At 37.1% G+C, this 16,197-nt stretch overlaps 1 protein-coding gene across 8 annotated transcripts in view; it reads right to left on the reverse strand.

Annotated features, from left to right (window-relative positions):
• Positions 1-16,197, reverse strand: part of VPS8 (VPS8 subunit of CORVET complex) — a 251,146-nt gene that overhangs the window by 35,081 nt on the left and 199,868 nt on the right. For all 8 annotated transcript variants that reach the window (XM_042902959.1, XM_042902965.1, XM_042902958.1 and 5 more), the window contains one exon: positions 2,255-2,308. In XM_042902959.1, the coding sequence (XP_042758893.1) occupies positions 2,255-2,308 (54 nt within the window). The remainder of the gene's footprint in view (positions 1-2,254; positions 2,309-16,197) is intronic.

The raw sequence follows: 16,197 nt of genomic DNA on the forward strand, positions 1-16,197 counted from the left end.
TATATTTTTATGCACTGAATAAAATGTTTTAGAAATAGTCCCAATTCTTGAATGGAGAGTGAGTCTGTACCTGATCACTTAGGAATGCCACCGGGGGCCACCTGTGTCCAGTCATTCTAGGCTTTGGAAGTTTCTGTTTGTCTGATGCTGATTACAAGAGGATGAGAATCCTACTTCTGTAACATTGCTACACCTCTGACAGTGGTTAGACAGATAGCTAGGACATTCCCAAGTTTAAAATATAGGTTACAGGAACCAATTTCTAAATGAATATTTAATAAACATCTTTAAGTATGGCAGAATTTGCTTTCATTGTAATCTAGTAATAAAGCTCTAAGGGAGCAGCTAAGTATTTCTCAAACTTTTTCATTGGGATTTTTACATAAAGAGCATAAGAGCTGTAGTAAGTCCACCTAGTCATCCCCAACCAGCCTCTCCTCTCTGCTCTTTGTACCCTGCGCACCTTCCATGGCATGTGTCAAACTGTATGGTAATGTCTACCTTCCCCACTAAATGCTGAGGTCCTTAAGAACAAAGGCTATTTTTCATCTCTGTTGCCCCTTGCTTATTTATTAGCTCAGCATCTACATAAAGAAACACCTGTTGGATGGACAATAATACAAAGTAGCGTAACAGAGTGACAGGACATCTAACTAGGATTGGGGAATTTGTGTTTTAACACTAGTTTTAGCAATAGCTGAGTCCTTATGTCAATAATTTACCAGGTTAGGCACTTAAATAGTATCTCATTTAATCTTCAGGATCCTTCTGAGAGGTAGCACCATCATTTACAGCAAAGGAAGCAGAGAGACTGGCTAAGAAAGTTATTCAGATAAGTAAGAGGAAGAGTCAATATTTGAACCCAAATCATTTTTAACCTCTACTTTAGAAGTGTGTTCCATAGCTCACACTTGAAAACTTAGGTGAAAAAAATCTCCCTCTGGATTCCAATTTCCTCATCTGTTTACTGAATGACACCAGGCGTCTCCAGCCCTTTCCACTCCTCAGGTTACAGTGTGGCGGTTCCAGGCAGCAACAACCAAAGCCTCAATCTTGCCTGCCTTTGCTGTCCTGACAAAAATGGAAGAGATTTTCCTGTGCAGCATGTGACAGGGCTTTTCACCTAACATATCTTCTTTTCATTCTTTTTTTCTTTTAAAAACGTCTCAGGGGATTCTGCAGGCAGAGAAGAGGGATCCGTTTTTGGTACATTGCTTTGAAGCTAGAACCTGCTGTTAGTTAACAGAGCCAGCAAGTTGTTATTTTTGTTCTACAATTCTTCACTGACATGGATGCTGGCTGAAATTATAAAAAAGGGCAAGGAAAGAAAACCTACATCCAGGGACATTTCAATTGTCAGAAAAATAAAAGTGGTAAAAGGAAACAGTAAAAATGTCAGCTTGTTTACCACATTTCAACTGCACTCTTGCAGCTGTACACAGAAAAAGATTTTAAGTGGTTCTCTTGACATCATCTGAGAATTGCTCAACTGAAAGACTCACACCCTATCTGTGCTACAAATTTTATAGTCAGGGATTGAAGTGGCATACGTAAATACCACAAATATTTACTGAGCACCTTCTTATGTAGTACGTGCTGAAATGTTAACATCTCGGGCCAGTTTTCTATAGGCACAGCTATCTGGAGGGAAAGCACATCCGTAAGGAAAGAGTATCTTGAACCATCCTCCTTAGAATATCTTTCATATGCACCATTCAATGATCAGAATACTTGCCTGGTAAAGCAAATGGTAATTCTAGAACAATTAAAGTTCTTAGTTGCCAGGAGACTGATGCCAGGCCCAAATCCCCACTTGGCTTCTCTGGAAAAGCCAAGGAATTCTGGTGAAATGTCATTGAGGTATTTAATCAGAAAAAACTTTTGACAGCATTAAGATGATTAAAAATCAGTGTCATTTTGAGAAAACTGTTCAACAGAGAATAAACACACAGAAGGAGGAAGGTGGGTTTGTGCCTTTAAAACTCACTGTCTACAAATGAGCAAAGGAAAAAAAAAGACCAAGAAACAGACTCAACTATAGGGAACAAACTGATGGTTACCAGAGGGGAGGTGGGTGGGGTACGATGGGTGAAATGAGTGATGAGGGTTAAGGAGGGCACTTGTGATGAGCACTGGGTAGGGTATGGAATTGTTGAATCACTATATTGTACACCTGAAACTAATATAACACTGTATGTTAATTATACTGGAATCAAAATAAAAATTTAATAAATTAAAAAAACCCCTCACTTACCTTCTTAACTGCAGGATCCCCTTTGGATGGAGGACAAGGAGGAGACATTTTTACCTGGAAAAAAAAGGCAAACATTTTATTTTATTTAATGCTTATTTTTATTTTTGAGAGAGAGAGACAGAGAACGGGGGGTGGGGTGGGGGCAGTGAGAGAAGGAGACACAGAATTCGAAGCAGGCTCCAGGCTCTGAGCTGTCAGCACAGAGCCTGATGTGGGGCTCGAACTCATGAACCATGAGATCGCGACCTGAGCCGAAGTTGGATGCTTAACTGACTGAGCCACCCAGGCGCCCCAAAGGCAAATATTTTAATACACTTTTGGTTATAATCTAGTTTTTATTTGACCCACACTCAAAACAACTAGAATTGGTATAACCGAGATAAAATAGAACTTTTCAGAGGAACAATGAAGAGATTTTTTTAAGCCCCTATGAAACTTTTCCAGAGATCAAAAGTCAGTAGTTAGCCAAGATTAAAATATGATTAGTGTAAGAAAAGTAGAACAGATGGTCCAGACTGGTTTTAACCAAATAGTGGGGAACCAAATAGACACAGATCTTTGTTGACAATGTTAACCAAGTGACACACTACGCAATAGTCAGCATTTCTTGCAGAGGCCAACTCAAAGTATTCTTTGTGATATAATAGCCCTTTTTAAGTAAAACAGGCACAAAAGAGTTTGATAAAATAGTGAAAGATTTAGAAGAAGTATCAGCCAAACCATAATAAAACAATGTTTAGCTCAAGGAAGAGAAGATTGATGGTATAGGGATATCTTGAAATATTTGAGGGTTGAAAGAGATTGTCAGATTAGAAAAATGAGCAAGACTCAACTACACGTTGCCTGCAAAACCCGTATTTTAAATATAAAGGCACAAATAGGTTACAAGCAAAGGGATTGCAAAGACAGCACTAGATTTCAGAGCAAAGACTATTACCATGGATAAAGAAGATCATTTCACAATAACAAAGGGGTCCAATTCATCAGGAAGACGTAACAATCCTAAATGTCCATGCATCTAATAGCTTAAAAATACATAAAATAAAAATTGATAGACTTGAAAGGAGAAAAAGATTTTATAGTTATAGATTTCCATACCCTTCTCTCTCAATATTATTAGAGAACAAATAGGCAGATAATTAGCAAGGATTTAGAAGATTTACATGATACAATCAACTAACTCGATCAGTTGGACATCAACAGAATACTCCACCTAGCAAAAGCAGAATATACATTCTTTTCAAGTGCATGCGGACCACTTACAAGCCACATAGACTATTTTATACCAATAAAACAATTCTCAGCAAACGTAAACAGATCCAAGTGATACTAAAAAGTTTCTCTGATAACAATTTATCATGGAAATAATTTAGAATCAGTAACAGAAAGATCTCTAATAAAAATTCCCAAATATTTAGGAACTATTAACCAAATAACCAATGGGTCAAAGAAGAAATCAAAAGGAAATTAGATCCTAGAAACACCCAACCTAGCAAGAATGAATCATGAAGAAACAGAAAATCTGAACAGCCAATAACGAGTAAGGACACTGAATCCATAATCAAAACCTCCCAACAAAGAAAAGCCCAGGTCCAGATAACTTCATTGATGAACTCTAACAAACATTCAAAGAATTAACGCCAATCCTTCTAAAACTCTCCCAAAAAATTAAGGAGAAGGGAACACTTCCAACCTCATTTTAGGAGGTCAGCATTACCCTGATATTAAAGCCAGAAAAGGACACTACAAGAAAATTACAGGCAATATCCCTGATAAACAAGGATGGAAAATCCTCAACAAAATACTAGCAAACTGAATTCAACAGTACATTAAAAGGACCATATACCACGATTAAGTGGGATATATCCCTGAGCTGCAAAGATGTTTTAACATATACAAATTAATAAAGGTGATATGTCACATTAACAGAATTAAGGGGAAAAAAACTCTGATCATCTCAATCGATGCAGAAAAATTCTTTGCCTTTTCATGATAAAAACACTCAATAAACTAGGATTAGAAGGAAACTACCTTCTTCTTACATAATACCTACCTTCTTACATAATAAAGGCCATGTATAAAAAAACCTCCACAACTAACATCACACTCAATGATGAAACATTAAAAGCTTTTCCTCTAAAATTACCAACAATGCCTGCTTTCACCACTTCTACTGAATATAGTATTGGAAATTCTTGCCAGAGCAATTGGGCAAGAAAAAGAAATAAAGGCCATTCACATTGGAAAGGGGAAAAGTAAAACTATTTCTATTTGCCGATGACATATTGTATATATAAAACTACAGAATCCACAAAAATATCAGTTAGAATAAACAAATAAAGGACACAAATCAGCATATAAAAATCAGTGTGTTTTTGATGAACAATCTGAAAATGAAATTAAGAAAACAATTTCACTTACCACAGCATCAAAAAGAATAAAATACTTAGGAATAAACTTAGCCAAGGAGGCAAAAGACTGGTACACTGAAAACTTTTTATAAACTGTTGCTGAAAAAAATTAAAGGAGACAAAGCTAAAAAGAAAACATCCTGTATCCATGGACTGGAAGACTGAATTGTTAAGATGTCCATACTACTGAAAGCAATCTATAAATTCAAGGCAATTCTTATCAAAATCTCAGTGACATTACTGTAGCAGGAATCTTGCACAGAGAGTCATGACACTGAAGCTTTTCTTCCCAGGAAGCAGCTTTATTCGTGCCGTCACTGCTCAGTTTGGTTCCTACCTAAGAACTGAGCCCCAAGCGCCACGTGGTGTAGTTTTTGTACACATTTTTTACTTCTTTGTCTCCCATATATGGTAACAGACAAACACGCAGTCTGATTAAGTGGTCTCATGTTACAAGGTCATGAGGGATGTTGTCACGTATGCTTATAGCCAGGTTGCCTTGAGGTTTTCTTTTCTTTTCTTTTTTTTTCTTAGTGAGGGGACCCTACCACATCATAACAGAAATAGAAAAATGCATCCTAAAATTCACATGGAATCTCATGGGACTCTAAATAGCCAAAACAATCTTGAAAAAACCCCAAAGTTGGAGGTCTCATATTTCCTAGTTTCTAAATTTCTATAAAACTATAGAAATCAGAACTGTGCTACTGGGCTAAAGACATACAGACCAATGGAATAATGAGACCAGAAATAAGTCTTCACAGATAAGGTCAAATGGTTTTTGACAAGGGTGCCAAGACCCACTCAAAAGGGGAAAACAACAGTCTTCTCAATAAATGGTACCGGAAAACCAGATATCCATATGCAAGAGAATCAAGTTAGACTTTTACCTTATACCACACATAAAAACTAATTCAAAGTGGATCAAAAAGACCTAAATACAAAAGCTAAAACTATAAAACTCTTATAGGAAAACACAGGGAAAATTTCATAACACTGGATTTAGCAATGATTTCTTAAAGATGACACCAAAGGTACAAACAACAATTAACAAAAAAGTAGACAACTGAACTGCATCAAAATTAAAAATTTTTGCATACCAAAGGACACTTATAGAGTAAAAAGGCAAGTCACTGAATGGAAGAAAATATTTGCAAATGCCACATGACAAATATCCAGAATAAGGGATTAATATCTTAAATGTACAGAGAATGCTTAAAATTCAATAACAAACCAAAATACCAGATCAAAAATGAGCAAAGCACTTGGACATTTCTCTAAAGACATACAGATAGCCAATAAGCACATGAAAAGGTGCACAACATCATTAGTCATTCACAAAATGCAAATTAAAAATACAATGAGATATCATCACACACATACCGGAGCAGCTGAAACTAAAAAGACTGACTACACCAAGGATGTGGAAGAACTGGAACCCTCATGTAATGCTGGTAGGAGAGTTAGATGGTACAACCACTTTGGAAAGCAGTTGGTAGCTTCTTAAGATGATCAACACACATTTGCCATATGGGTCAGTCATTCCATTCCAAACGTATTTACCCAAGAGAAATGAAAGTATATGTCCACACAAAGACTTGTACACAAGTTTTCAAAACAGCTTCATCTGTAACAGCCAGAAACTGGACAAATGCAAATATCAACAGGCGAAATCATCAATAAGTAATGGTATATCCTTAGAACAAATCACTACTCAGCAGTAAGAAGAAATGAACTCTTATAAAAATATGGATGAATCTTAATTATGCTAATTGAAAAAAGACCAAAAAAGTATACTTCCTTGATGGTTCCACTGATCTAAAATTCTAGAAAATGCAAAATAATCTACTGTAACAAAGCCAGTCGGTGCCTTCTAGGGAAGAGAATGGAAGAACTGAGTAAGCTTTTAGTAGTGAGAGGGTCACTCTCACTTTAGTAATGAGAGTAGTAACAGGTCTGCAAAATGACCTTGATTGTAGTGATGGATATATATACATGCCATATTTGTACAATCTGTATGCGTGTATTTTATGTTAGTTATACTTTAATAAAGCATTTAAAGAAATTTATAGGATAAAGCTAAAACAGTGCTTAGAGGAAGAAATTTATAGCTTTTTATACTAACCTGGAGAATAAGAAAGGTTTAAAACGAAGGACCTATGCAAGCGAGAAAAAGAAAATCAAAGTAAAACCAAACTAAGTTGAGGGAAGGAAATAAGGAACAGAAATCAATGCAATTGAAATCAAACAAAATAACAGAGAAAATTAACAAAGCCAAAAGTTGGTTCGTTGAACGTATCAACAAGACTGATAAACTCTCAGATTGATCAAGAGAATATAAATCAACAATATCAGTAATGAAAGATATACTACTACATACTACAATACTTACACACATTTAAAAGAGGCTATTATGAAAAATTTTATGCCAATAAATTTGACAAATTAGAACGACACTTTCCTTGAAAAGCAACTCAATAAAATGGACCCAAGATGAAACAGGAAATATGAATAACCCTATATTTATTAAAGAATTAAATGTTATCTAATCTTCTCATAAGGAAAACTCCCAAGTCCACATGCTTTTAGCAGTGAATTCTAGCAAATATGAAGTACACAGAGACTAATCTGTACTGATATAAAATTAGAACATCAACTCGTTAGTTTACAAGGAAAAATATAATCCTTATTGCAAGTAGTTCAACAGACAGTAGATACGATCTGTCTAGGGTGATGCCACAGAGGTAGAAGTATTAGACAAGCAACTGGATTCAAGTTCTCCAGCCCCTTCAATTCTGATGGTCTACTTCTAAGAGTATACATGCTAAAGATACTTCCTATCACTGTGCCATCAGGCTATTCAAATAGGACCATACTGCAGCTTTTTTTTTCTTTTTCTTTTCTTTCTTTCTTTTCTTTTTTCTTCTTTTTTTTTTTTTTTTTTTTTGCCTTTCCCCTTTGACTTTCAGAATAAGTTTAGAAAACATAACCTCAGCTCAGGGGTCAAAACGGCTGGCTGTTCAGACTTTCCTTTCAGTCTGGTCGTTCAGCAGGTCTGCAAAAATTAGACTTGACAGTCTTTGCTTTAACATACCATGACATTAATACTCTGGAATTCACTACAGATGTATGATATAGCTTGCTAAACGTTATCCAATTTTAACTACGGGTATGCTCTTTTTGAAAAGAGAGAAAATAGATTTTCAAAGCAAAGTAGGTATTTAAGCTTAAAAAAATGACCTCATGAAAGAATCTGCAGATTTTTAAAAACAAGCCAAGAACTAGATGTGATGCTGGACAATTTATCTGTGAAAGCTGTTCTCTGGAGATTAAGTTAGAGAGTGTTTGAAGTGGCAACAGAAATGGTTCAGCATTGCTCATGAAAGGTCTTATTTTTCATTTAACAGGATTCCTTCTGGAAATGCCTCAGGCAATGCAGCTTCAAAGAGACACTTTAAATCCAGGTGTGCAGACACCAGATCTGGGGATATGGACGATGTATTAAGCTATGGCCTTAGTAATGCTGAACTGTAGGGCACCTGGGTGGCTTAGTCAGTTGGGCATCCAACTTTGGCTCAGGTCACGATCTCACAGCTCGTGAGTTCGAGCCCCGCGTCGGGCTCTAGGCTGACAGCTCAGAGCCCGGAGACTGCTTGGGATTCTGTGTCTCCCTCTGCCTCTCCCCTGCTAGCGCGCTCTCTCTCTCTCTCTCTCTCAAAAATAAATAAACATTTAAAAAAATTTTTTTAAATGCTGAACTTTTTTGATTTTTGTTAAAATGATTTCTGACTTAGACAAGCAATCTGATCTGAAGTTTAATAGCAACATGAATACCTTCTTTATCACTTTGTTAAACAAGCCTTGGTTTTTCTGATTACTAAAGGAATACATGTTCACTAATAGAAGTTTAGAAAATAATAAAGAGCAAAACAAAGGAAATAAAAATCACAATCTAACCACACAGCAGCAACCACTATTAACATTTGGAATCACGCTGTTTTGTGATCTTTTCATGTTACATGTTGAAAGTGTCTATTTCACCATATCAGTATTCTTCTATGATTTTTCTATGAAGCAGTCCATTCACTGTATAGATATGCTGTGACTAACTTCACCGACTATTTGGAGGTTACTAGGACATGTGTTTTCAAAAATTTTTAATTAAGAAAATGTTGTCATAAACATCTTGACACATACTCCTGATGTGTTATTTCCATCGCATATATATTTACTAAGTCCCTGCTTCAAAGGGCATAGATGTTCAAAAACACATACTGCCGGTTTTTCTCCTGACAAGGAAGATGGATCCACAAACCTGCTTCCTAGAATTCTGAAATCCAAAGACTCTGAAACAAAAAAGATTTTTTTTTTTAAACTTTTGGCACTGACAGCAAAATTCAACCGGAAGTGAAGTAAGGCTATTTATAGTCTTTATTTTTCCCACATAAGTGTTTAATTATGGGATGCTGTCCTAGACTCTACTGGGAATGTTACATAATATACAATATATATACTGTATTACTTTTCTTTTAGCACTTCAAGGATGGCATTTTATTGTTTCTTTGTTTCTTGAGAAGTCAGCCATCAGAAACTTCTGCTTGCTCTCTAAACAACATTTTTTCCTATTTTGTTTAGAGCTAGGGCTGTTTGGCAGAAAGGCTGTTCAATATAGGTAACCCTTACCATTACTACAATTGGACCTTGTATTACATTTCTTTAAATACTCTTCCTGTATGATTCCTGCCTCTACTTTCTCCAGGACTTTAATTACAGGTGTTGTCTTTTGGTACCTGAAGTTGTTCCACAGTTCACTGCTGCTTTATTCATTTTTTCTCTTTGATTTGGGATATTTTCTGTTGCTATGTATTCAAGTTCACTAATCATTTCTTCTGCTATGTCCATTATGCTGTTAATCCCAATCAGTGTGCTCTGCAGCTCAGACACTGTAGTTTTAATCTCTAGATGTTCTATTGCCTCTTTATAATTTCCATAACTCTATTGAACAGGTCTAGTTTCTCCTCTAGCTTCCTGAACATATGGAATACAATTATAATAACTGTTTTAATGTTCTTATTTACCAATTCTATCATTTGTGCCATTTCTGGGTCTGTTTCAATGGACTGCCTTTTTTTTTTTTTTTTTTTAATTTTAGAGAGAGCTCACTCGCATCAGGAGGGGGAGAAGGGCAGGTGGAGAGACAGATCATCTTAAGCACGCACCACACTCAGCATGGAGCCTGATGCAGGACTTGATCCCATGACGCTGGGATCATGACCTGAGCAAAAATCAAGAGTAGGACACTCAACCGACTAAGCCATCCACGTGCCCTAAGGATTGCTTTTTTTTCCCCCCCAATATATGAAATTTATTGTCAAATTGGTTTCCATACAACACCCAGTGCTCATCCCAAAAGGTGCCCTCCTCAATACCCATCACCCACTCTCCCCTCCCTCTCACCCCCCATCAACCCTCAGTTTGTTCTCAGTTTTTAAGAGTCTCTTATGCTTTGGCTCTCTCCCACTCTAACCTCTTTTTTTTTCCTTCTTCTCCCCCATGGGTTTCTGTTAAGTTTCTTAGGATCCACATAAGAGTGAAACCATATGGTATCTGTCTTTCTCTGTATGGCTTATTTCACTTAGCATCACACTCTCCAGTTCCATCCACGTTGCTACAAAGGGCCATATTTCATTCTTTCTCATTGCCACGTAGTACTCCATTGTGTATATAAACCACAATTTCTTTATCCGTTCATCAGTTGATGGACATTTAGGCTCTTTCCATAATTTGGCTATTGTTGAGAGTGCTGCTATAAACATTGGGGTACAAGTGCCCCTATGCATCAATACTCCCGTATCCCTTGGGTAAATTCCTAGCAGTGCTATTGCTGGGTCATAGGGTAGGTCTATTTTTAATTTTTTGAGGAACCTCCACACTGTTTTCCAGAGTGGCTGCACCAGTTTGCATTCCCACCAACAGTGCAAGAGGGTTCCCGTTTCTCCACATCCTCTCCAGCATCTATAGTCTCCTGATTTGTTCATTTTGGCCACTCTGACTGGCGTGAGGTGATATCTGAGTGTGGTTTTGATTTGTATTTTCCTGATGAGGAGCGACGTTGAGCATCTTTTCATGTGCCTGTTGGCCATTTGGATGTCTTCTTTAGAGAAGTGTCTATTCGTGTTTTCTGCCCATTTCTTCACTGGGTTATTTGTTTTTCGGGTGTGGAGTTTGGTGAGCTCTTTATAGATTTTGGATACTAGCCCTTTGTCCAATATGTCATTTGCAAATATCTTTTCCCATTCTGTTGGTTGCCTTTTAGTTTTGTTGGTTGTTTCCTTTGCTGTGCAGAAGATTTTTATCTTCATAAGGTCCCAGTAATTCATTTTTGCTTTTAATTCCCTTGCCTTTGGGGATGTGTCAAGTAAGAAATTGCTATGACTGAGGTCAGAGAGGTCTCTTCCTGCTTTCTCCTCTAGGGTTTTGATGGTTTCCTGTCTCACATTCAGGTCCTTTATCCATTTTGATTTATTTTTGTGCATGGTGTGAGAAAGTGGTCTAGTTTCATCCTTCTGCATGTTGCTGTCCAGTTCTCCCAGCACCATTTGTTAAAGAGACTGTCTTTTTTCCATTGGATGTTCTTTCCTGCTTTGTCAAAGATTAGTTGGCTATATGTTTGTGGGTCTAGTTCTGGGGTTTCTATTCTATTCCATTGGTCTATGTGTCTGTTTTTGTGCCAATACCATGGTGTCTTAATGATTACAGCTTTGTAGTAGAGGCTAAAGTCTGGGATTGTGATGCCTCCTGCTTTGGTCTTCTTCTTCAAAATCACTTTGGCTATTCGGGGCCTTTTGTGGTTCCATATGAATTTTAGGATTGGTTGTTCTAGCTTTGAGAAGAATGCTGGTGCAATTTTGATTGGGATTGCATTGAATGTGTAGACAGCTTTGGGTAGTATTGACATTAAGGATTGCTTTTTTTAAAGAAAAATTTTTAGAGCAGTTTCGGGTTTGCATCAAAATTGAGAGGAAGGTACAGAATAGCGCATACATCCCATGCTCCCACACCTGCACAGCCTTCCCCCTTATCAACATCCTCCACCACAGCAGTTCATCTGTTACAACTGATGACACATTACACTGACACATCATTATCACCCAGAGTGATATAAACCCAGTTTATATTAGGGTTCACATTTGGTGTTGTTGCCTTCTATGGGTTTAGACAAACGTGTAATGACATATGTCCACTACTGTAATATTACACAGAGTATCTTCACTGCCCTAAAGTCTTCTGTGTTCCATTTATTCATCCCCCCTCCCCACTGGCCCCTGGCAGCCACTGATGTTTTTACTGCCTCCACAGCTTTGCCTTCTTCAGAATGTCATACAGTTGATTTTTTCCCTCCTCTTTATGACTTGCATTTTTCCTGCTTTCTTGCATACCGGGTAACTTTTGATCAAATGTCAGACATTGTGAATTTTACCTTGTTGGGTGAAATATTTTTGTAATCCCTACCATACTCTTGAACTTTGTTCTGGGATGTGGTTAAAATACTTGGAAATAATTTCGGGCACCTGTCTAGCCCAGCCAGAAGAGGATGTGACTTCACCTCGGGGTCGTGAGTTCGAGTCCCATGTTGGGTATACAGATTACTAAAAAAAACAAACCTAAAAAAAAAAATAAATACTTGGAAATAATTTGATCTTTTTTAGGTTTTAAGTTTTGTGAGGTGGGATCAAAGCAGCCGTTAGTCTAGGGTTAACTTTTCCCTCAATATGATGGTCAAGACATGACTTAGTACTCAGTGCTGCCCTGTGAAGGATGCAGTGTTCCAGGCTGGCATTATTCCTGGCTGTATGTCAATCTGGGGGCACTGCTACCTCTAATCCTTTTGTGTGGTTCTTCTTCAGGCCTTGAGTGTTCTGCTTCCTCACACATGAGTGGAAAATATTCAACTTAATACTGAAGGTTGTCTTATGCAGGTCTCTGGGGCTTTTTCCCTGTGCAGCTCTTTCCTGTTCATACTCTGTTCGGCAACCTCAAGCCACCTCGCCTTCTCTGGACTCCAGCTCTGCCTCCTCAACTCGGAGAGACCGGTGAGCTCTGCCTCGGTTTCCTCCTCCTTGTGCCATGGCTAACCTTTCTGCTAGCAGTATAGTAAGGATGATCCTAGGGCTTACGTTATTTGTTTCTCATCTCTCAGGGGCCACACTTCTTCACTGCTCAATGTCCAATGTCTTGAGAACCACTGTTTATAGATGTTGTCTATTTCCGCCCAAGAACTCCAAATGCATCCTGTCAGAAATTGAAGTCCCTATATTACCTTTTAAATAAAAAAACTTCTCAATTCTGAAACCTATCTTGTCAAAGGGATCTGGATAAGGGATTGTGCACTTGTACAAACATACCTTCCCACTACTAGTGATTAAAAAGTGTCTGCCTCTTCACATCCTTAACAATATAAATGCATATCTATTTTGAAATGTGTGCCAGTTTATTGTGTATTTTTAAAAATTAGCCAGTTTAATAACTTAAAAAAACGGCATCATATTGTTGTTTTAATTTGTATTTCTTTGATCACTGGTAATGAAGTTGAACGTTTTTTCACATTTCATTGAACACTATTATTTTTAAATGTCACTTGCCCACATTCCCATCAAAGCTTTAGTTCTACATAAATACTGGAAACACTTTTTGGGTACTATTGTTATCCTCTGGTCTTTTGGACATAAGCCTTTTCTGGATCAAAGTGAAGTGTGCAAACTTTCAGGGCTTTAAGCATCTGTTAAACCACTCTGGCAGTGGTGACAAGGGAGGTGCTCACAGAGACGTGACTGTCTATCCATTTTCCACAATCACAGTCAATACATTACATGTGTCCTCTGTTTCAAACCCTTCAATGTTTCCTACTACTTTAAGAATAAAAAGTAAACTCTTCACCAGATCTTCCAGGCTATTCAGGACATGGCCCTGCCTACCTCTTCAACCTCATTCCTTGCCACACTCACTCTTTAGTTTCTATGTTTCACCCACTGATCTTTTCTCAGTTCCTTGAACAAGTCAACCCTCTCCTCAGTTCCTCTGTGCTTGCTCTTCTCTTGCTTGGAATATTCTTCACATGGATGGTACTTTCCTGTCCTTCAGATCTTAGCTTAAATATCACCTCTGCAGATGGATATTCCTGGACCACCCTCCAGAGTAGGTTTCCCTCATGCTATTCTTCCCATAACATTCTATTCTTTCCCGATAGCACTTACAACCTATCACAATTTGGAGTTACACATGCAATTACAGTTTGCTTACAATTTAATTATCGTCTAGCTCTCTTCCTATATGGTAAGCTACGTAATGGTAGGAAATACGTTTTCAGGTTTTTTGTTGTTGTTCAGTAATGTATACTCAGTCCCGAAAATATAGCATTTGGCCCAAAGTAGGCATATGTTAAATACTGGCTGAAATAATGAATCACTTAATACTAGGGTATAATAACAAGATTACTGGAAAATGGGCAAAAGTCTCCTCAAAGAGATTCATTTAAATTAGAATCATTTATCACCTCTCTGCACATCTAAGATACATTAACCCTCATTTCGCTTGTAAATTTAAGTTACAGGATATTCTTTTGAGAAATGCTGCTATCACCAGATACTGAAATTTCATTGTTTAGCATTTAATTGGAATCTAATGTTTATAATGGGGAATTGACACTCTTTAAAAACGACAGATGAACACAGGGCATTAATACCAGTGTTCTGATTTCATTAAGCAGCTGGTAAAACAAATCTTCAATTTATAGTGGGAATCCAAATTAAATAAGAATTGGACAATGGTTAATAGAAAATTATGACCAGTGAGCCCAAATAAATGTCATGTACTGAGTAATTTCCTTGAAGTTGTAAATACTCTCCTCTGACATTATTTATAAATTTACCCTGAAAGACAAAACATTTTCTTAGACAACTCTCTAAAAATCAAAATATAAAACCAACCCCAAGTACCAAGAAAAGTATCAGCTGATTTCATTTAATTCTTTTCTGTTCTGATGATTAAAGAATAAATAGGCAGTTATAGGTTTATTTTGAGTCTTCTTCTCATGTATTTACCTCTTATAAAAAAAAATAAACAAAAAAACCCACCTCTGATATTTGACTAATGTACCTGCCTCTCTACCAGTAAGAGATGATTTATCCAACTCTGAAAAGTTATCAAGCAATACATTATAAAACTTTCTGATAAGTCTTTAAATGTTGCTGGCACATAAAATGTGTTAGCTTCCTACCAGCTCTCAAGAATTCTAAGCATGCAATCTAGTAAATCTTCAATTATGTTTCTTTGAATTTGCAGCATGTTGTCTGTTGATCAACAATTATTTTAAAAATGAATACCAAGTTAATTTCTTCTATTGCTCATCAGTGCCAATGAAGATGGTTTTCTGCTACTATAAATTTGATAAAGGAATAGGAAAAGAAAATTTAATAACCCAAGAAAACTATTACATTATATTATATAGCAATACCATTTGTTGAGAAAATATAGTAGAATGATAAGTACTTCAGTTGAAATTAATTCTCCAATGTATGTCATCTGTGGGTAATACACACAGAAAACAAAACGGCGAATCAGAGAGACTTACAAGGTTTATTTGTGGACCTCAACACTTCAGACTAAGCTTTGTAAACCTGAGGCAATGATGGAGATAAGGAAGAAAAGACGGAGTCATTTTTCTGGCTTGTAAAGAGTAAAAGTAGTTATTCCATAGGAGAGCAAGCTTCCTGGGGGAATAACTCCCCTCATGTCTGTGCCAACCCATTTGGAGGCAACCAATCTGTCAGAGTTATTGCTTATATATACTGACCAGTTGTGCAAAAAAGACATGAGGTAAGGAGCAGAAGAAGACAGGCCTTCTCCACCAAAAATACAGTTGTCAGGGTAACTGTTCCATCTTGTTGAGCCAGAGTTAGAAAATGACCATGGAAAAAATTATCCTAGGTCTTGGAAAAGAATGAAACAAAAAGGGATTTGACTGAAGGATCATAGAGGCAGTGAGAAGGTTCAAATGCATTCAGTATCTCCTGGGAGTAGAGAGCAACATGTGGAAACTGACTGGTAATCTCAACCTGATTTTGGAGTCACTGGGCCCTCACCTCTGTGATCCTCCCTGCACTGGCTAGGAACTTAATGACCAGGGTTGACATTTTTCAAAGGAAATTGAGAGCACAAACTACAACTTTCATAAAATACAATTTAATAAAAACCATCATAGACAGAATTAGTATTTTCATTTAAAATTTTCTTATAATTAAAAATGGAATGGCTCACACGTGGTAAGAAATCTTAATTAGCACAGCCAATATGGTATGGATGTATTTTAAAAATCAGCTTTACCAGGTTTCAATCAAGTCAGAATGCTAAAAATAGGAACAGGCTGGAGGTAGGAAAATTGGGGGTGATAATGGTCCTATAAAACCTTGAGTTCAAATATTGGCCTCCCTTCTCTGAGCTACATCCAGTTCCTATAAAATAGGGAATATATCA

This window comes from Panthera leo, chromosome C2, assembly GCF_018350215.1.
Source record: "Panthera leo isolate Ple1 chromosome C2, P.leo_Ple1_pat1.1, whole genome shotgun sequence".
Taxonomy (NCBI): Eukaryota; Metazoa; Chordata; class Mammalia; order Carnivora; family Felidae; genus Panthera; species Panthera leo.